Source organism: Geospiza fortis, unplaced genomic scaffold, assembly GCF_000277835.1.
Source record: "Geospiza fortis unplaced genomic scaffold, GeoFor_1.0 scaffold162, whole genome shotgun sequence".
Lineage (NCBI taxonomy): Eukaryota > Metazoa > Chordata > Aves > Passeriformes > Thraupidae > Geospiza > Geospiza fortis.
In genome coordinates, this window is record NW_005054316.1 from 6,523,502 (window position 1) to 6,544,988 (window position 21,487).

The following is a 21,487-nucleotide window of genomic DNA, read 5'->3' on the forward strand; positions in this document are numbered from 1 at the left end:
CAGAAACTTTCTTATGGCCATCTACACCTGCTCTCTTTCAGCTTAAAACCTTGTTCTGTCACTACAGGCTCTGCTAAGTCATCTCTGTTTTTCTTATGAGACTTCTTTATATACTGACAGACCACAATGAAATCTCCCCAGAGCCTTGTCTTTTCCAGTCTGAACAACAATTGTAGTCCCTGTGTATGCAATTTACACACTGCTATGTAACTTAATGCAAGTTGCTATTTGAAAATGACTTCTCTAAAAACATAAAGAACAGTTTCAGAAATTGAGTTCTTCAAGGAAAGCATGTTGCTTCTGTTACAAAATCTACATTTTCTATCCCAGAAATAATCAGCCATTTTGTATACCTTCAGTTGTAAAAGCAGAACAATTCTTGAATATTTTTAGTGAAACCACAGCATGTGTATAGTGCAAAATGTATTTATGAATTCCACCACAAAATATGAAGCATATTTAATGAACATGAAAACTACAGATCTTTGTCAAGAGCACTGCTCTGCAAAACATGAAGAATAAAAACCACCCCAGGCTATTGTCTCTTTCCTACCTCCAACATGTGGCAAGAAATCCTATTGCGCAGGAAGTGATGAAATCATTAACTGATAAAGTCTAAAAGCACACATTCAACAATGGCAAGAAAACAAGCAAAACCATCTCAGATGTTATTTTGCAACAAAATCTACAATATGTTTCAGTGAAAGGATATCTTGCAGGACTGTCCTTCAGAGCATTGAGGAACCCTGTTTGTTGAGAACCTGTAGAAATAGAAGTCAAAATTACCAGCCAAGAAAGAAACTGGACTATGGGCTGTTTTTACTATAGTTAAAATAATTAACATTTTAAGATAACCAAATAATCATAGAATAGATTTACTAATATGAATCTGAGAATATGTTGCTCAGCAGCAACAACATCAAAAAAGCCCTTGAGCAACTTTTCAGATTTAGCATCTGCAGGGTATTTTCTCAGTCATACTAAATTGATGTACACATACTTTCCCATGAACAAGACTTCTGATTATCCTTGTTCTTTTCAGACCTTATATGGAATCAAAAATTATAATCTCCTGTTTTGTTTTGAAAGACTGTTTTTCAAAGTAACTTTTGACCTTAGAAAATTTATTCTGTAAACTCAGATTCCCAACTTTCCATCCTTTGTTTTGGAAGCAAAGCTCTCTTATTTATAATTCTACTGCACCTACACAGAAGATTTTTCTAATAGGTTACTATTGCCTCTGGGCAAATAAAAGACAATCTAGTAGCTGAAAACAGCTCAAAAGAAGCATGAGCCTATCAACTAGAAATGTAGAAGCACTTGGGTTCCACAACCATGAGATATTAATCAATTAGAGTGATTTCACAACTGCAACAAGTGAATTTGTTGTAGAAACTGACTTAATGTGACATAGCTACAGGCACACAGTTTGAACTTTACTGTATAACATAAATTATTTAAATGCATCAGGCTGAAAGTTTTCCCCAGAGCAAAAATTTTCCACTTAGCTAAATTAATCTGAAGATCTGTATGGAGAGAAGAATCTTGTCTTGACAAGAATAAAGAAATATATGAATAATTCTCTAGACCTATCTGGTCAGTTTTACTGTTTACTGTTACAAGTGGGAAGTTACTTACCTTGTATTTCTGAGCCTTTTCAGACTCTTATAATTGGTTCTTAGTGTCAAGGTACAAGACTAATGGAACTTTCCCTGCCTTCTTACTATTTTTAGCAGCCTTAATGGCAATGGCAGCAGATAGATGTGATTTCCATACCCTGCTGCTAGTCACACTTTTCCAAGCAGTGCCCAAAACATCAGAAGGGGAAGGAAGGCTGCTCACTGCAACAGGTGAAATACTGATGTCTCAAAGAGAGATGAGTAACTACTGGAAATGTGTTCAGCTTGGAGAGAGGGAAGAAAGTCTTGCAAGGCAGCATCTTTAATAACTGATTTACAAATTAGTTTTATTATCTTCAGTAATGTTAAGTGCACATATTCTTAAACCTAGAAAGAACAAATTTTCAATGTATGCCTCAGAAGGCCACAGAAAAAAAAAATATGTATCTTGTATCTCATCACCACTTAGGCCCACCAAAATGCCAGCTGTAAAATGGCAGCTTGCAAGATGCATTATAAAAAATGTACAAACTTAAAAATTTCTCTAAATCAAGACGCATTAAAATAATCTTGCCAGGACTTATGTATGACTTTGAAATATTGTAGGAAGGTCATAGTCTGAGGTCTAAAAATCAAGACTTCCTTCAGCCACACTAACAAAAAGCAGTCTATGCCGAGAGCAAAGGTTCAGATTCAGTAACTGAGAACCCAGCTTAATGGTTAGCATCAGCCAAAGAACTGAAGAGCTACAAACTAGAACACAAATTGGTGAGTGGTAATTATTAGAAAGGTAGACAGGAAGACGTCTAGAGGTATGGTAGGCACAAAGAGAGTGGAATGATAAGAAAACCTTATTTGTAAAGAACTCTTATTTGGACACTGTCAAGACTATAGCAGACAAATTTGAATGCTGGGCTTGAAGCTCCAGTATATCAATTAAACATCAAGGAACTAATCACAAGTATACCTGCTCCCATTGCCTTTGAGGACTGCCCAATCTTTAGAGCTTAAGGATTCTTAAGAGCTTCTTCTTGTCTCATTCTAGGTAGATGAACCTCCATGGCAAGAATATTTTGCAGCTGACAGGCAATTCAGCATTTAACATTTACTATACATAATCTGTAACACCTACACAATGCTCAAGTGCTTCTCAACCACACAGAGGCACAATTAATTACTCTGCTCTTTGTCTAAATCATACTCAAGAGTTAGGTTTGGACTCTGTAAATTTAAAACCACTAGATAGACCTACCTAACATATATAACATGAAATACTGACATTATATTGATAACTTGTATACTGAAAACAAATGAAAAAGCACTGAAGTCCTCTTGAAATGAAGGTAGGTTAGTGTCAAAAACAGCTTTACATTGTCAGACTAGGAATGTTGTCAACTATTGAACACTAGCAAAGACTGCATAAAAACCCATGTGTCTTTCTTCTTAAATGTAAAAGGTGTGCATGCATATATTCATCTATGCCTAGATAAATAATAACCACTTAAGTATTAATGGCAAGTGTTCTTTTCCAATAATTTTCCTTTTTAAAACAATATATACATCTTATCTCTGCTTTTTTCACCTGGTATTACAAATGCTGTATCTGGTAGTGTAAACAAGTTGTTCATTCAGACTCCCTCAAAATCACATATCCCAGTTCTAGCCTATGAACTAGATTTCTGAGCTATAGAAGGGCCCCTCAGTGCTTGCATCATAGTTTTGCAAAGAATGAGTACGAGCAGGAATTCTGCTCTTTAAAACACAACTTTTCCCTGCATGCTGCAAACAACTTCAGAAATTGAACACAATCTGACATATTTTTTCCAGTAAAACATTCTCTGAATATTATCATTATCAAGATAGCTTTATAAATGTGTTATATACTGAAATTATTATTTCTATCAGGTTTCTGTTGCAATACAGAATACAAAGGAATGAACAGATTACAGTTCCAAAATGGTTAAAGAAACACTCTTTGAGGCAATATCCTATATAATAAGTGAAAAATACAGAACACTCTTCTAGCGATAATGGGTTAAAAACCCAACATACAAAAGGTGTTTAAAGACAAGTCAAGCAACCTGTCACCATAAATGTCAGCATCATCATTGTATAGGAGCTAGCAAAATTAGTTAGGGGTATGGAAACAAAAGACAGTACCCAAAAGAGTTTTGACCTCAAACACAACCCAGAATACAAATAAAAATCAGTCTCAAACTCATTAATATTTGTGATTCACTCTATTATGAATTGGTTATTCTCAGAATGTCTATGCAAATGAAAATAATGGGTTAAAAATAGGGTTGAGAATGGTATAAACTAAACAGCAAACTACAAAAAATATAGCTCCAATCTATTTTCTAGTAATTTACCTCTTTGTCTGGATGGCAAATGACCCATGCTTACAGTTAAAAAAGCACACAGAAGTTCTTTAGGTAAATGATACTACCTGTATACTTAAACATACAGTATATGTGATGCTTTTCCAATTAATCATCCATAAAATGGAAAAAAAATTTAAAAAATTAAGACTGCATTAAGGTAAAGCCAGTGCCAGGCCAATGACTACTACGAGCAGTGCCTACTATAGACCAGAATGGGACTCACTGGGGATTGTGAGGCTTCAGAGAAAAGGCAAATAAACAAATAAATAAATAAATAAATAAACCCTGAATGATCAAAATATTAACTTAAAAAACTCAAGCAAATGGCTACATACGTAATCTGATTTCACCAGCATACTTACGAAGGATGACGTGGGTGATAACGAATGCAAATATAAAGACTGTCAGAAAGGACAGAGATAAAATAAACATATAAAAAAATCTGTAGTTTCTTTTCCCCACACAGTTGCCTACCCAGGGACAGTGGTGATCAAACCGTTCTGAAATGAGAGGCAGAAGAAAAAAAAATGGAAAACAATTAATAAAATGTTGTTTATTCAAAAAAATGCTCTCTGAATACTACATTAAAACTCATGATTAATCTGGCATTTGCAAAGTAGCCACAGAGAAGTTCTTATTTAGAAAGGAACAAAAAATAGAAAAAAAAAAGGAGTACTTCAATGAAACCTTACAGTTTTTAAAGAAATTAAAGCATGGCTGAGGTGAGTTCCTGTTAAACTAACAGCCTTATTGTGACAAATTGTGCAGTCAGACCAGCAAGCATGTATTTATCCACTGTCACGTGGTGCATTAGCAACTCAGTTGTATTTGATGTTTTTCAAAACAAGGTGGTTTTTTTCCTTTGGTGCATCTACTACTCAAAATTGGAATTTCTGAGGTTCTTTCCTTTACATCTGTCATGATCACACCTCTGACTTATGCCTACTATCATATCATCCATCCATTTGGAGCATGAAATATTTACACCTTCCCACTTCCTTTTATTGCTTCATTCAAAATATTCTTCATTCTAGACCATCTATTTTTCCACTTGGAGTTGATGCTGTCATACAAGATCATTAAAAATAGCAGAATCTTTCTCATCAAACATTTTTCAAATGTTAAAATTTACATACATCATATAAAAACTGATCATCTGCATGCTCTGGTGCCCTTTGCACTATAGACTCTGTCTCCTTCTTACTAAACCTTTATCTTTACCTCCCTGAGAGAACTCATTCATGAGATAGGAAGAGGCCAGGGTGGATCAGAAACAAGTGTCCCCAACATGGGGGAAATGCCTCAGTGCTGGAAAGCAGCAGAGGAAATGGCTTACTCTGCTTCTCCCCAGGCAGCCTGGAGCCACCCTGCACGTCCAGTATGCTGGGTAATGAAACAGACCTATTGCCAGGAAACAAACTTGCATTTCCTAACTTTACTTTGGAGAGATTACGCTGACAAAATTTAAGGTTTTTTTAATCAAATCCAAAACCATAAGACAGATGCATTCATGCTGACTCTTTCTTTCACTCTCTGATCCTTGTCCAAATCCTGGTTTGTTTTCTGTGATTTTTATGCCTCCACCAACGTACTATCAAACTATTTGCAATTCCACAGGAAAGGCAAGCTATAAATACAAAGTCCTTTAAGCCCTGTGTTAGAAAGGCACATTTGACCAAGTATATCAGCTTATTTTAGTTGTGGATTTATGTTAAAGGCCTAGATTAGAGGTTTTTCTTGAAGGATATATTTAGTATTATCTTCATTTTAAAAAAGTCAAAACAACATGCACAACAGATTTCTGAGTCTACCAGACTTTCAGGGGCTTTTTAAAAAATGGTTTTGTGTGACAGCTGTTTGGACCACATGTTTCTGCCATAAATCTGTTTCAAATTCCAACAGGGCTATTCAAGGTGAAGTTACGGAACTTTCTTAGGATAAGGCTTCATAATACTGTGATTGAGGGACTACTGCTAAGAATGCCAAGTACTAAACACTCTTGGTAGGTGATACTACCTTTTCTCAGTGCATTACAGTTGTATTCCCAAAATAAATTGATATTGCATTTTAAAAGCACTTCTCTTTAAACCTGTACTTCTGAATGAGCCCTCATATTCTGATAAACACTCTACTTCATTTAAATTCATTCATACATACAATTCACAAGCAAACAACACCACGAAGAAACACAGCAACAGAGCCATTTTAAAAAGCAGAATCCTAGGGTATTTTTGTAACCTACTGCTAAAAAAATACATTATGTGTCTTGGAAGATGAATTCCATGTACATGGATTCATTCTCCTCTATGCTGACACAGTAGGGAAATGAATTATAAAATAGAGACAGACATAAAGCTGTTTCTAGCCATGAAATAACATTTAGATATATGCAGACATCTATTTGATGGATTCAGATAAATGTAGAGAAAAACCACAACCCCTCCATCTATAAACTCCTGTTCCTATACATACACACACTCCTTACCGAGGACTGACTTGGGGTTTTTAACCTATTTGTCACTCTTCCTGAATTTCCGTCTTCAAACTTTCCTGGTGAACTGAAAAGCTCTGCTATCTCAATAAATACCTTACTAATTATTGTGAAGTTAAGTAACTACCTAAGATATTTACAAAAGAGGAATGGACCAAAAAGGCTGGATGCAAAAACCACTACTACAGTATTAAACTGGAATCAACTCTAATGAAAAAAGAGGCATATTAAAAGGTTTACATGAATCTTATGATAAATAAATTTGGTCTCTTTTTCTCAGTCAGAAAATAGAAAGGCATGTGACATGTGCCACAAAACAGTATATTAAAAGGCAAGACATTCTACTCAGCAGAACACAAATATGTAAATGCAATTTAAAGATAACAGTCTTACAGCTTGTGAGCTGCTCTGCTTAGTTATTAATGCAGGAAAAAATTGCCAACCCTGGCAAAATGAAGAGGCAAATGCTAAGCAGAAACTTCTAATGCTGTTAAGAAATATAAAATCTATTAAATCTGGAGCTGTTTCTTCTTCCTTAGAAGAACACACAACCTAATAGTAAGTATTAATGAAGAAGTAACACAGTGTCTTAAGGTTCACCTCCAGCATTCCAGATGCCTGACAACTGAACAACCAATGATTTTGTAAAGGAAGCTCTGACATCTCTACTTGGACAAAGTTGGCAGCAAAATTAAGACAACTTCATTGAGAAATGAAAACTACTGATGCTGAGAAAAACTGGAATTCCAGCCCTCATGAACTTTAAATGCAGAGCAAATAGAAATGCAATTTCTTGTGAAGAACAGACTGTTAAGAGGTCATGAATACAGTTCTGGTTAGTTAACATACTACTGTATTCAAACAGACATTTGTGGCAAGGTCAATGTAAAAATATTTCAGGCAAACAGACAATTAAAACATTGGTAATATAAACTCTTGTTAGTATAAGCATATTAGAACTCATAATGAGGGAAGAAGAAAGCTGAAGCACTCTATGGGTAGAAACATTGTGATATATCATCCTCCTACACCCCAGTTCAAACAAAAGCAGCAAGATATTTGCCTTCTTGATGTTACAGCTGTATCTTGCATCTACCTAATCAAGAACAAGTGATAGAACAGATGGCCCAGTTTCTACCATTTCAGCAGCTCTGTGAAGTTTTTTGCCTGTATGTTCATGGCTCTCCATTCTTAGGCCAAGCGTGGTGCTCATTTTACCCTGCAGGGAGCAGGTTGACAGAGCCAGATGAACCTAAAACCATGGCCTTCTTTTGCCTATCTCCTCAGATCGCCTCATCAGAAAAACACCAAAGTGGGCCCAAGTGAAGCACTGAGAACACACTGCCAGAGAAGGAATAAAATAACACCTTCAGAAGCAGCTAAGTGTTAATTCAGCCTAGCTGTGACACCAACCTTACTACAGGTTAACACTTATCACAACTGCAGGAGAAATCCAGTTTTGATTACATTTTCAGGGTCTGAGATCAAAACCTGAAGAAAATTTTAAAAAGACTGAAAAAATGTGTGAAGAGTTTATAAGGTAAAGCATCAGTTAAAAGAGGAGATGAGTAAACAGACTATAAATGCTGCTGTACAAGTCACAGAAAACCAAAGAGGTAAGAGATTTCAGGAACTGAAATTTCTGTAACTGTTTACTGTCAGTAACATTAACAAAGAGTATTTCACTCCTCTTTCCCAAGTGATCAGCATCTTTGAATTTAAATAATAACTTCTGAGGTTAGCCACCACCCCCATAACTCAATCCAAAGGACAAGGCTTCACAAGATAACTGAGCCAATCCAAAACCATAGTAGCGGTGAAAGAGATGGTCAAATGCTGCCTTTCCTGACACTTCATCCCACTTTCTTCCTTCTAAGCTGATGATGAATCAAGTCAGTTCCCTGGACTACCAGGAAAGAAAAAACCGAATTATTTTACTCACTGATGAGTGGGAAAAACTGATTTACCAATGGCTGTGTTACCAAACGGTCTGTGAATAGGCACAAACAAGAGAATCATGGAAATAAGGAAGAAATAAAGAGGAGGACATTCAAATCCCTTTGGAAGCAGCAAGCTGTCAGCAGGACTCAGTGTTCTCATTAACACTCACCCAAGTGGTCTGATGAACACTCACCTAATAATCTATGCTAACTGGGTGACAGAAAAACACTCTATTTCATACATCTCCCATTTTTTACCTTCCCTGAAACATTTATATTTAAAACTTGAATAAGAAACATTAACTGTTGGATATCTCAAATAAAAACCAAACTGAGAACATTTCCCATTTTACTGAGCAATGGCCTTACACATGCAGCATTTCCTTCAGGAGCCACACCAAAGCACGCTCCTTGCTGCTCAGAACCAAAGAGTCAAATCTGTACTTTTCCACAGCACAGCATGTAGACTCCTAAATACTTAAATGTTCTGCTTCCATTTTTCATTCACTACACTCCAGGAAACCGTGCACAAAATGACCCAAATGCTTTCCTTCCCTTTTCAAAACATTTAATGAAAGCCTAATAATTTACAAGGAACGCAAAAGCATTTTTAAACGGAACATTTGTAGGCCAGCTTGTCCCTTCAGTTTGCAGTATTTATTAACTGTTTCCTTTTTTCTTTGCTCAACGGGATCACTGCACACCAGCACACATTTTCTAAAGCTCAATGTGAAGGTAGGACTCAAAGACAAGAAGTCGACAGGTGGAAAAATATCTAGGTCATGTTAACAGGAGATTCCTGTGAGCAAAAGTTAGAATTCTCTTGGTAATTTTTCCATCCTGCGCAAGTAAAGGATTGTAGGACAAAGGCACAAACCTAAGGTATCCCTGAATGTTACCATCTTTATTTAAAACATGCAAACATGGTATCCCATGATTGGAAAGAGTCAAGAGGCCACTATGCAAATCCTGCATCAGTAAGAAGTCACATGACAACTCAACCAACTGGGTCAGGATTACTCAAAATTACTTTGATAGTAGCAATAGTACAACACAGGACTACAGTGTTCATTGTCAAGGACTCACACTGAGTAATTATGTAGCGACTGACACATTTGCATGTATTTATAATGGTGACAATTAAAGCTTTTTGAAGGACTGTGATGTCATGATATGATCACATCCATTCAGGCTTCTTGGCTTGACATTTTGTACAACAAATAGTGCCTTCAGAATTTGATTGCTCTTGAAATGTTTAGGAAAACAAATGAGGTTTTTAGAAATCCATATAAGAAATACGTTTTATTACAAAAGAATTTATTTTCTTCTAAGATACAGCAGGCCAATCCCAACTGCTGAAAGTGATGCACACAGGCACAAAAGCAAATATAATCATTACATTAAGTCCTTTGCAGTAAGTTCAAAATATATGATAATTTAACATAACAAAAAAAATTATATCCAATAATCATAGCATATTCATAACAACTATCCTCAGCTCCGATGTTCAGTTTCACCGACTGAAATCACCACTATTAAGAAAATTATTTTTTAAATAATATTTCAAAAACCACCCACACTGATAGGATTTGCCATCAACTGGCAACAGCAATCAAATACTTGGATCAATTTAATTAACACACCATTCACCTGTCTGACAGTCATTCCCCTGACAATACCTTTGCTGCTACTTTTGTGGAATGAAATCTAAGAAATTCAAATGAAAAAAGCAGTGAATAACAAAAGATCAATTGCAAATTACATTTATAGGCACACTGATGTTATTTTAGAACATCTGTTATCGACAATGCACAATGGATCCTTTAAATCACCAAGCTTCAGCACTTTCATACACTGATTCCAAATGAAAACACCCCATAAAAAACAGAAAGAAAGCATCTTCTGGCCCTCATGTTGGGAAATACCAAAAGTTTACTTCAAACTACATTCTGGACTCACCTCTACCAGGTGATGTAAACTGAAAAAACTGAAACAGCAATGTGATACCAGGAAAGATGGGCCTCTATCAATGAACAAAGTTAATAATGTGCATGGGTATCTACAACAAAAATCAATCAGAAAAACAAACGCAAGGGCTGTTAACGTATTTCACTTTCATGACTGTTTAAACTGTTCCAGATGGCTATGCTATTTGGGTGGGGTTTTAAGAAAGTAAGTTGCAATAACAACTTTTTGCATGCTAATCAACTTTAGCAGACTATTGCTATTCACAAAAAGAAAATAAACATGCTTAATTTTCAAAATAAAAATAGAAATTGATTTTCTAGGAAAACATCCAGCCATTGCCCTAGGATAGCTCATAGTAATTAAACTGTATTGTCACATAGATCACTTCACTGCACCCACCAATAATAAATATTTACTAATTACAAACTCCTCTGGCTGCATGTACATTAATGGTGACATTTTCAAAGGCAGCAGCAGTTTAGAATGGCTGCTCTTTGAGAGGTACAAAGAGTGCACAGTGAAGGAAGGACCTCATTGCTTCACAATCTCTCTTTACATACCCATTTGAGTACATACACCTTGGCATACCCCCAGAAGTGCCTGACACACACCCAACTGTGGAGGAAGGGATTTTATCCTTACCAAGCAACAGCATCCACAAAGTTGACAGATTAATTTTTCTCTTTTCTACAGAAAAACACGTTTTTTTACACACTTTCTCTGCTGTTTTTTATTGGAATTTGGGTTTTTTAACCATTCTGCAAATTGTGACTGCACTGAATGTAAATATGTGTTCATTTTCTTAGGTTTCTAATTTTTTTAACTGGTAATTTCTCTCCTCAATTTTTACTCTGACACCTTGAGGTTTACAACATCATTTACTCAGTCAGATGTTCTGATTATCTCTGCATTTTTTCATACACAGACCAATGCATAAGCCACAAGCTCTCCTAAGTAACCTATAATACAATTTTCTTTCTTAAAGAGACTGACATATTTTGCAGTCCATTGGCTTAGGATTTAGAAACTCTGACACACATGCCATGCTCCCTGAATTCCCAAAGTACATCTAATTTCACAAATGGCACAATCATAAATAATACATCACTTCTGAGAGTGCTCGTGTGTACTCCATTTGGCAGCTTCTTGTTCTACCTTTTTGGGGCACTCAAACAAAAAGAGTCCAAGCCATTTCTCACCTGTAAAAACTGGGAAAAATACATAAGAGAAGAAAAAAGAAAAGAATGGTCACAGCAGCCAAATTTTTGCTTTTAACTGTTCAGCAAAAGGGTAATTTCAAGACAACTGGAGCTAAGGTTTTACAGGTTCAAAATGAAGTGAAAATTGTACTCTATTCACTGCAGGAAATGTAAGGAAGGAAATAAGCAAAGGCCATGAAAAGGAAGTGATGGCAAGAAAGGAAATAATGAGATAATGAAGAAAGAGTGCTACAGAATAGAATTAAAACCAAGCAGACCAAAGTCCTGACATACACATTGATAATAAAGGACTACAAAGTCCTGAGAAAATTGTTCTCAGAAACATTGTCTGTGTCAGACAATCCAAACTGTTACAATGTCACCTCTCAGCCTGCTTTTGAAGTAACTGGTGTTCTTCAACCAGGAAGATGGAGGTATCTAGAGCAACTGCAGGGAAACGCTTGTCCCCAGAACACACTGGTAATTCTCACTGTCTTACACTGTCTGTGTTACATGTCCTTTGGAAATTAATTCCCCATATTGTTTTGATATAGCCACCGGCTTCTTGTTCAGCTTTCATCATAGAAATCAAATTAAACAAAACAAAAATTATTTATTAAAACCCAATAAAACAAAAGGATATTACATGGTCGATGTTCCAATGACCAAAAATAAATTCAAGAGCCTCCATTAGTTCATTTCAGAGGCAAGTCCAACCACTGCCTTCTTTCTAGCATTACCCAGTGCCATCAAAACCTCTTGTCAAGACACAGCAATAACTACCTTGAGCTCAGAATTTATGTCTGGTTTGCTTACTTTTATCCTGAAGTCTTTATCTCTTGTTTTCAGATGCATATTATGTTTAACTCATTTGTAATTCTTGAGCAACATAATGGTACACAAAACCCTTGAAGGGCTAGCTTCCAACTGACATTCACAGAGGCAGTAAAGAAAGCAAATCAGGAATACACCCAAGGTATCTGCTTCAGGGAACACTTATTCAACCAAATTTTTTAAGGTATTACATAAATGAAACAAACAACATTTGTATGAAACTAGAGATTTTTCTAGACACTACTAGGAAAATACTGTAGAGTTAAAGGAGTCTGAATTATTACCATGGCTAGAACTCAAATTAGCTCTTTTCTTCTTTTTCTTGTTTTAAGCTATTTGTTGTTATTTTTATCTACAAATACCACACAGACATTTATAAAAAACAGTGATGAAACAAAAATCAAACAAGGTCAAGTAACAGGTATGCTTACTAAACAATTAGACAGAAATAAAGAGTAAGTTTTTGTATGCACTTCCATATTTTAAATGCTGCCATAGATTCCTTACACAATAAAAACATTAATAGAAAACTCAGAGTGAAAGAACCTCTCTTTCACACTGCATTCATTTGCCAAGTATCATAAGACATCTTTAGGTAAAGTAACACACTGTTTTTTCTGAGCAGTGCTGGTTTGAGGACAGACTCCCTTCCTGTACCTGAGTCTCTGTAGCTGGTTTGTAATTGCAGCAAAATCTTTGGAAACTATGTGGCAAAAAGGAATGCATGGTCATACTAGTGGTGAGCTGCTTAAATATCGTATGTTATGTTTAAATAGCATAAATTACTTAAATATCCATATGCAGGTGAAGTAGGACTACTTGTGCATAGGTTTTAAATCAGTAAGGAACTAACAAATGGTGGCACAAGAATACTCATTGCTATTAGAAGATTTATTCAGAACTGAAATAAAAGCATCATCATATAGACAATACTAACTTGGAAGTGGTGGTAAACTGCATAACACACTGATTAAGTGTACACTCTCAGATTGTTACATTTCCACAGACACACGACCATCCAATTTTCTTGACACCTATTTTTAATAGAAAATTAATTGCAGGTGCTTGTAGATCCCACTTTTTGCATTCAGTACACCCAAATATTTATATGATCAACACCTGTATCTAATCAGGAAACAAAGCTACTATACAGTGCACTCTGAAAAAGTCAATTTATTGTAATTCCCGTTATAAACACTGAGGAGAAAAACCACAGGAAATTCATTCAATTACTTTAAAACAAATAACTCCAAATTTAAAAATGTGCAAGAGGAAATTACAGTGATCATACCTATCTTACGAGCAGAAAAGACATCTCAGTTATACAAGTAATTTGCTCACTCTTTTGATAAATATTCATAATAATTCACATCTGTTTTTTCATCACAGACATGATCAGAAGACTGTGTAAGTTGTTTCCCTGCCATCACTATTTTAATGTTTTACAGAATAGGTTTTCCAGATGTGGTATGAAAAGGACACAGATTACAGAATAACCTATTGGAAAATCCTTCAAAACAAACCATTATTTTAAAATAGGCTTCAGGTTGTACAGGTGAAGTTGCTCTTATTTTTGCTATCTTGGTAAAGACAACAGCTTTTCAACTTTTATTTATCACACTAGACAACAACTGTATTTACATATTATCCAGTTTGCTGAGCAGTATCACAACACTTTAGTATTAAAGTTACACATTTGTTAAAATATTTTTCTAAAAAATGTAACAACTGCATTTCATAAACATCCCTACTTGCTCAATAAAAGCAAGCTCAATAGCTTTCGCAACACTTACAAAATTTTACAACATCAGAAAAATTTATTTATTGAAGGAACCACCTACAGATACCAATCAATTCTATAGGGCCAAAAGGCTAATAAGCTTTTCAGTCTGATGTAAGTGCATTCCCTAAGCCAGTATCATCTAAACATAAAACTCTAATTCTTCCAATGTCCGCTTTATATCTAAAAATATCACTGCTGAATGCTGCAATTACATCTCAGCTGGAGACATCTTTCTACATTATTTTCTTGAATGCATAAGATCCAGACTCAACAGTGTGCTAATCAACTGCACTAAACTGCAAATGTGATCTAATTAACTGGAAACCACTCAGATTTGATTGGTAGGGCTTTTTTTGTTTGCTTTTAAATCCAAGCATATCTTAATCACCTTTTCTAACCTCCATAGAAAACAGTAATGAAAAAGGACAAGATATTCAGAGAGAAAAAAACCAACCCCATAATTATAAAATATGCTTGGGTCCTGACAACATGTACTTAGTCTCAAAAGAGCATGTTTGCCCAGTAATTTCTTATGGATTCTGACATAAGTACATCCAGTCATAAAACTGCTCAAAGGTAAGAATCACCTACAGGGTGTATTTTGGTCACACAGCCCTAACCATTTGAACCATGCCTTACAGTTAGTTACTAATGAACTGGAGAAGAAGCTCCTTGCCCTCAATTTAGTTTGGTGAAAAAAAGCAATTCTGAGACTCCCAAAAAGCTTGGAAAGGTCATCAAACATTATACGTGGCCTTATTCAGGTTGGGTGTGTTCTTTGTCATTAGGGCAGGTTAGGAAAGTCGTCTTAGACTAGCAACATCTGTTAGGCCAAGTCTCCTTTTCTATCTCCTCTAAAATTCTTAACATTTAACAGATCTTGTAGGAAAGGAAGATGAATAGAGCAAGTCACCTCATGACTAATCTTGTCACTAACTGGTTTTTTTCTGTCTCCTATGGAAAGTATTCATTACAAGATATAAGCTACTCAACAGAACATATGCTGCATCTTTCTTTTACTCACCTACGCAGTTATCACAAAGGCTGCAATGTGAGGCACGAGGTGGGCGGAAAATCTTGCAAGTAAAACAATATTTTAGTTTCACTGTCTGTCCATTGATGATCACTTCTTTTGTTCTGGGAGGGGGTCGATATCCTCCTGAACTGCAGCCATTTGCTATATCTAAGCATGAAAATACAAGACATGAAATGTTGCACATGAGTGATGATGCATGCAGAAAACTGTCCTCGATGGCAATCTATAGCAAATTTCAAATTTGTATTTAGACATTTAAAAGAAACAATTTTTCTCCATCTAATTCTTGAGTAATAAGCAGCAAAGAGACATTTCATTACAAATAGCATTCAAAGCCAATCAATCTGAATCAGAGAAACCATCCAAACCCAATTCCCAAATGCTGACAATGACCTTGATCCCAAAATTCTTACAGTTTCATACCCCCTAATAGCTCTTAGATAACATATTAAAGACAACTATAACTACTGGTGTAGGACAGCAAAACTTGGAAGTTACCTTTAGAATCTTCCTAATTTTTTCAGAGTTCCTGTAACAACAAAAACTCTCCCTAGAAATGGTGCAGGAATTCTACAGTCTAGAAGAGAATCTGCACATTTACTTAAGCAACAGCAGCTCTGTCATCTGAGCCTGGTGAATGTTGAGATCTCTTGCAAGCTGTGATACAACAGAGCACATTCACAAAAGTATCTTACAGCTTTTGCTGTTTAGAAGTCTGAACACCCAACTCTCAGTGTTACTTCTACACAGCTTGACGTTTGTTGCACAAAACCGGTGTCCAACTACCTTGTTTGATACAAGTAATAGAGTTTTGGGTTTTGTTTCTAAGCTTCCCTTTATTTTATTTTAGGATATTATCAATAATTTTTACAGCATCTAAAGGACTGATTAGGCTAATAAAGTTCAATTTTGCCCAAGGTGAGCTTTACTCTGAAACTTCAACATGTAAAAATGGTGCCTTTTTCTAACAGGCATCTGTTCGTGTATAATCACAATCAAATCAAACCAGAGAAGTGGAAAAGAAACCCCTAAATTTATTACACTTGGAAAACAGATCAGCTAAGACAATAGGAAAGTAAAATAAAATATTTTTCCAATATATGAATGAAAATAGATTTCAAAGTCACAGTCAAGTCACTTGAACAACTGCATCTTAAGTTGTCCCGCTTTCATGTGTGGCTTGTTATTAAAAGATCTATGACTTTATTTGAGCTCAAAATATTTAGAAATATCACCCACATTTTCGATTTCTGCCAATTACACAGCCTACAAATTATGTATTTTCCAAAAGGGCAACAAGAAAGTCTTCCACCTAGCAAGGCATCCAAACTGGCAATAGCACAGCTGTGCTAACAAAGGTGCAATTATACAACATGCTGATTGGGCAGCAAATCCAATTTAAGGAGCTCTCATCTGCAAAGTGCTCACACATAAACATGATCCATAAATACGCATCAATAAATAAAAGTCTTTGTGAGACACCACTGTAAACTTGACCATTAAAATAACCACACTTCAGAAAACTCTAATGGAGAAGAGGATGAAATGAAGGGAGCAATAGCTGAGATTCCATCTAGGCATAAAGCTCCTAAACATCCATTATGAGAATGAAGTGGAGAATACTAAAAATGAGCAGCATAGAAGCAGCCTCCTACAGACTGATGAGGTAAAGACATTCACTTGTGTTGCATACAAAACAACTCCTGCAATGTGCTTGTGATGCTTGGCCAGGTCCTACAACCTGCACATGGAAGCATGGATTATTGTGTGGTTCCCATAAATCTCAGTTATACTGATTTTGACCTCAAGGCCAATACTACTTGACAAATATTTCTGATTAAGTAACGCTACCAGTGTATAAGCTGAAAAGATGTTCTTTGGAAGACACAGCACAACTGTGCTTCTATTATTTAAAGCTTTAGAGACACATGGATGTTACCTAAATCCAGAAGACGGGGAAGAATTTTTTCTAATTCATATTACATTAAGAAAGCTTCTGGTGACATTATAACCAATCGGCTTGTAATAGTCACAGTCCTTCTAGAAATCTTTGGGCATTACAAAACACAATGTGAGACCCATTTCTGACCATATTTTGGTCAAGACAAGACTTAAACTGTGAACATAAATATAGGTCATTAGCCCTACAAATTTATTTTATTGAATAAAGCATTTAACACATGCTGGCATGGCATGTTCATAAAAAACCCAAATATTTTCATTTGATACTCAAAATTTAGGTGCATAATTATAAAAAAATACTACTAAAGCCTGAATTTCATCTAGGTGTAGCTTTGTATGCTAGAAATACAGATGTATTGAATTTCCTAACATAACAGTAATATTTCAGATTTTTTTCTTTTATAAAATCTTATTATTCTGGAGTATGTACATAATAATTGAAAGAAAATTACTTGAACCAGTCAAGGGGAATTGTTTACAGGGAAAATGCTCTTTTTCCTAGATAAACATTTATTTTGTAAAAGGCACATTGACTAAACTCAGTATTTCCCCTCCTTTCAAGAAGCTCATAAAGTGCAGCACAATAATTTTAGATGGGCTATGGCAGAATCTCAAAGGCAACTTCTGTCTTCTCTGGTGGAGAAGTGAGACTACTGTCCAGCCCATTTTATTTACACCAGTCTTTTAAGAGGATTTCCCCCCAAACATTTACAGGGAAGTTCACAGAGACAGCAAATCCTAGCTCTCCAGGGCAAATTAATCTTGAAATCCAAGGGTGAAAGCTCATGCAAATGAAATAAGTATAAACACTCTTGCTGATTTTCCAGGGACTGAGAATTTTTCTCAAAATCCTAAATTGCATAATCAAACCTGAATGTTCCAGTCTTTCTGTTTACTAACAGCTTTTTCCTGGAAACAAGCCGCAGAGCAAGGTCAAATGTGCTTGGATTTAATACAATTTATCTAACCTAAACGTGCTAAATATGTCCTGGTTTCACTGTGAATTTTCAGACTGTAGTTTGCCTTCAATTCAACTGCTCATACTTGGGGTCTAACACAGTTAAATCTTCAATATATGAGATCTCTTTGAGGAACAGAAAGATTAACCTTTATGGAACCACCTTCCCCAAAATAAACTGTGTTTGATTACAGCTACTTTTCACTCATCCAACCTATTACTGATATAGTAATGCAAGTTCTTTCAAAAAAAGGCTAAAATTTACCCACTAATGGGATTGCCATCCATCCTTTCTGTTCTGACACATTTTGGAACTTCTCTGGAAGGGTTAACTGTTCATGCACTAGATGGGGCTCCAGCATTTTTATTACGATAATTACAAAAACCCCATGCATGCAATTCATGTCCTTACAGGACCAGGAAACCTGAACTGCTCTAAGAAAGATACTCCAAGTATTTAATGGAGCACAACCTAGCAACCTTCTAATGGGACAACAAACTCCACCTAGATTTCTCAATTTATTATGCTACAAACAAATAAGTGATGCTGATGAAAGGCAGAAGCTGCAAGTTTGGATACATATCAGTAGGACTCTCCTGCTCAATCAAGAGTTGGATTTTTTGACCAATGTTCCTAAGAACTTGAGACAAACAGCCTCTAGAAGGCAGCCCTACATTGTCTCTATACAGGCTTCATAACCATAGCATGCAACATTTGTTGACAACTTCAAAAGGACACAATTTCAATCTTCAAACAAAATTATTTGAGAAGTCAGTAAACTAAAACAAATCTAATGTTTCCTGAAGACTAAATGAAAAGGTAATGAAAAGAATCTTAAAAATAATAGAAAAAAATTCTAACCAAAACAAAACAAAGCCAGCCAACAATGCAAATCTCTAAGAAATGTCTTCCTATGTGTTTAACTGTTCAAATTTAAGGTACCTGTTTAACAACAGTGGGGTACAAGACAAAAGAATAATTTACTTATTGGAGTGAAGAGAACTTTAATAAAATGCTCTTGTTTCAACACAGTAATCTCAGGGACAATACTACTCAAAACAATACTGGCAACCTGGTTTAGAATGAAACCAGCAGCTGCTAACTACATTCTTCACAGTTTTTCATCTGATAGCCATCAAGAGATACAGAACACATATTGCTCCTGACTTTAAGCACTTGCTGCCTTAGATTTTTCTGCAATAATGTATTATTTTCTTAAAAGTAGAGTTTCATGATCTCCTTGAAGCCTACAATTTCATGCGAATAGTATGCTCACTCCCAGAAAGAAATGTAATATTTAGTGATTTGCTGAGGGAAAGAAGCATAGACAGGAAGAGCTTTCTAAGACTTACCTGACACACAAAGTAATTTCACTATGTTTATTTTAAGAATGTTGTTTAAGGGTGAAGTACCAGGTACAACTATAAGTCTGGGAAGCTGGTATCCCACTTTTGTAAAGAAAGCAAAATGTGCAAACCACAAATGGTATGTATTTGTTCAGGCCATGGTCAGTTCTACGAAACGCCTGTGCTGTGGCACAGATTTAATTTTATAAGGCTATAATGAAATCCAATTGTGCATTTCAAAATGAAAGATAGGCAAGGAATTCTGAAGGAGTCTCAAATGTGGTCTTGAGCATCAGCATAAATTAGACAGCCAATTTGCAGAGATAGTGTGCCAGTGTAGCTCACACGTTGAGTTCAGGGCTTGGAAAACACAAAAGCAAGAGAGCAGAAGCTGCCCTGTGAACTGGCCTGAGCTAATTGTACAGATTAAATGAGGAAGATACACATAACTTATGACAGCCTGAAGAAAAATCCAAAGCATTTTAAGGCTGGAAGGATAAATTACCATGACGATCTCTTCAATTATCTGCATCACCTATCCAATGCAAACAAGATTGATATTGTGGAAGAATTGTTAAACTTGTGTATATCAACTGGACAAATGCTTTCTTGCTTACAAAACCCATTCTCCTAGATTGGATTATCCTTCTAAGCCTTCATATTCAGAAGTTCACAATTTTTCCACTTGAAGTGACTTAACACTGACTTAACTCCAAGAAAGACATGTACTGGAAAGCGGCTTCAAAATAAGGCTGCTCTTAGTATTTGTGTTTCCACAGAAGAAAAAGCCCCTCTCAGTATAATCTTGTGTGTGATTGCAGAAGCCATGCTTACATGCATCATGACAATAATGTAATTACAGCTAGGGTACCCCTGGAAAAATTACTTTGATTTTAATGGAAGTTATAACTGAAGTAGAAATACCACATCAGTACATTTAATGTTGCATTTAAAGAAAGAAAAAAAATGCTGCTGCATTTCAGTGAAATTATAGCACTTTTATAGTAAATAAAGTTACCCTCAGTGATTTTTACATTATATAAGCCTCATACATCTAGTTGCTGTTGTTCTATTATGTTATATGAAAACCCCAGCAAACTAGAGTATTTTAAGACTTTTGCTGCTTCTCTCTTAGGCCAAATACATGTATGTGTTAAATATTCTTACAAGTCCTGCTTTCCAGACTTCTCTGTTTAGCTGCCTTCCTCTTGAGTTTTTATATATGTTGTAGAAAACCAGACAGTGAAATGAGCCCTCATCACCACTGGGTATCCCAGAATGTCCCAGAACTTCTTCTGGTTCATGTAACCACTCTTCTTCTAACATGCCCCAAAAACAATTCCTCCTTTTTGTCGTATCACAGTGCAAACCCAATCTGTTTGGAAATAATACTCAAGTCTCCTCTTCCTGCACTATTCACCACTTAGACCCCTTTCCATTAGTATTTGATTTCCACTTGTATTCATGCATTTTGTGGTTTTTCCCTAATGTTGCTCAAACTATTTAAAATACATTTTAAAAAAATCAAACCCAGTGATTGCAAATTTCTCCAACTTTAGAGTTAAGCATATTCCTCATGAGCCCACAATCAGTCTCTGAAAGGCCCTATTTGAGCACTTAGCATTTGCTGCTAGAGTGTCTTTTTGAAAAGGTACTTACTGACTTTGTGGCAATTACATCTAGAACTTATTTCCTAAACTTATATAGAAAGAATCCTATGCAAGACATCATCAAGAACCTAATTAGAGCGAAAAATTAAGCAGATCTTCTGCTTTCCCCCCAAGACAGTTACTCTTTCAGTGAAGGATATCAGATCGGTTACACTCAATTTTCTCTTGAAATTCTTTGTTGCTATTTTGAGACTTAAATAGCCACAAGCCCCAACCCTTTGACAGTCACAATTCTTATAATTTGATCATGCACCATGTCTTTCCAGACAGAGAACAGTTTCTAGTGATAGAATAGA

The 21,487-nt window shown here is 35.7% G+C and overlaps 1 protein-coding gene across 5 annotated transcripts in view; it reads right to left on the reverse strand.

The window, feature by feature from the left end:
- Positions 1 to 21,487, reverse strand: part of ZDHHC14 (zinc finger DHHC-type containing 14) — a 96,200-nt gene that overhangs the window by 18,673 nt on the left and 56,040 nt on the right. For 4 of the 5 annotated variants that reach the window (XM_031056269.1, XM_014306664.2, XM_005420112.2 and 1 more), the window contains exons 3-5: positions 15,243 to 15,401; positions 4,366 to 4,503; positions 713 to 761 (exon numbers count right to left, since the gene is read on the reverse strand). In XM_031056269.1, coding sequence (XP_030912129.1) covers positions 713 to 761; positions 4,366 to 4,503; positions 15,243 to 15,401 — 346 coding nt within the window. The remainder of the gene's footprint in view (positions 1 to 712; positions 762 to 4,365; positions 4,504 to 15,242; positions 15,402 to 21,487) is intronic. The other variant, XM_031056271.1, reaches the window with a different exon arrangement.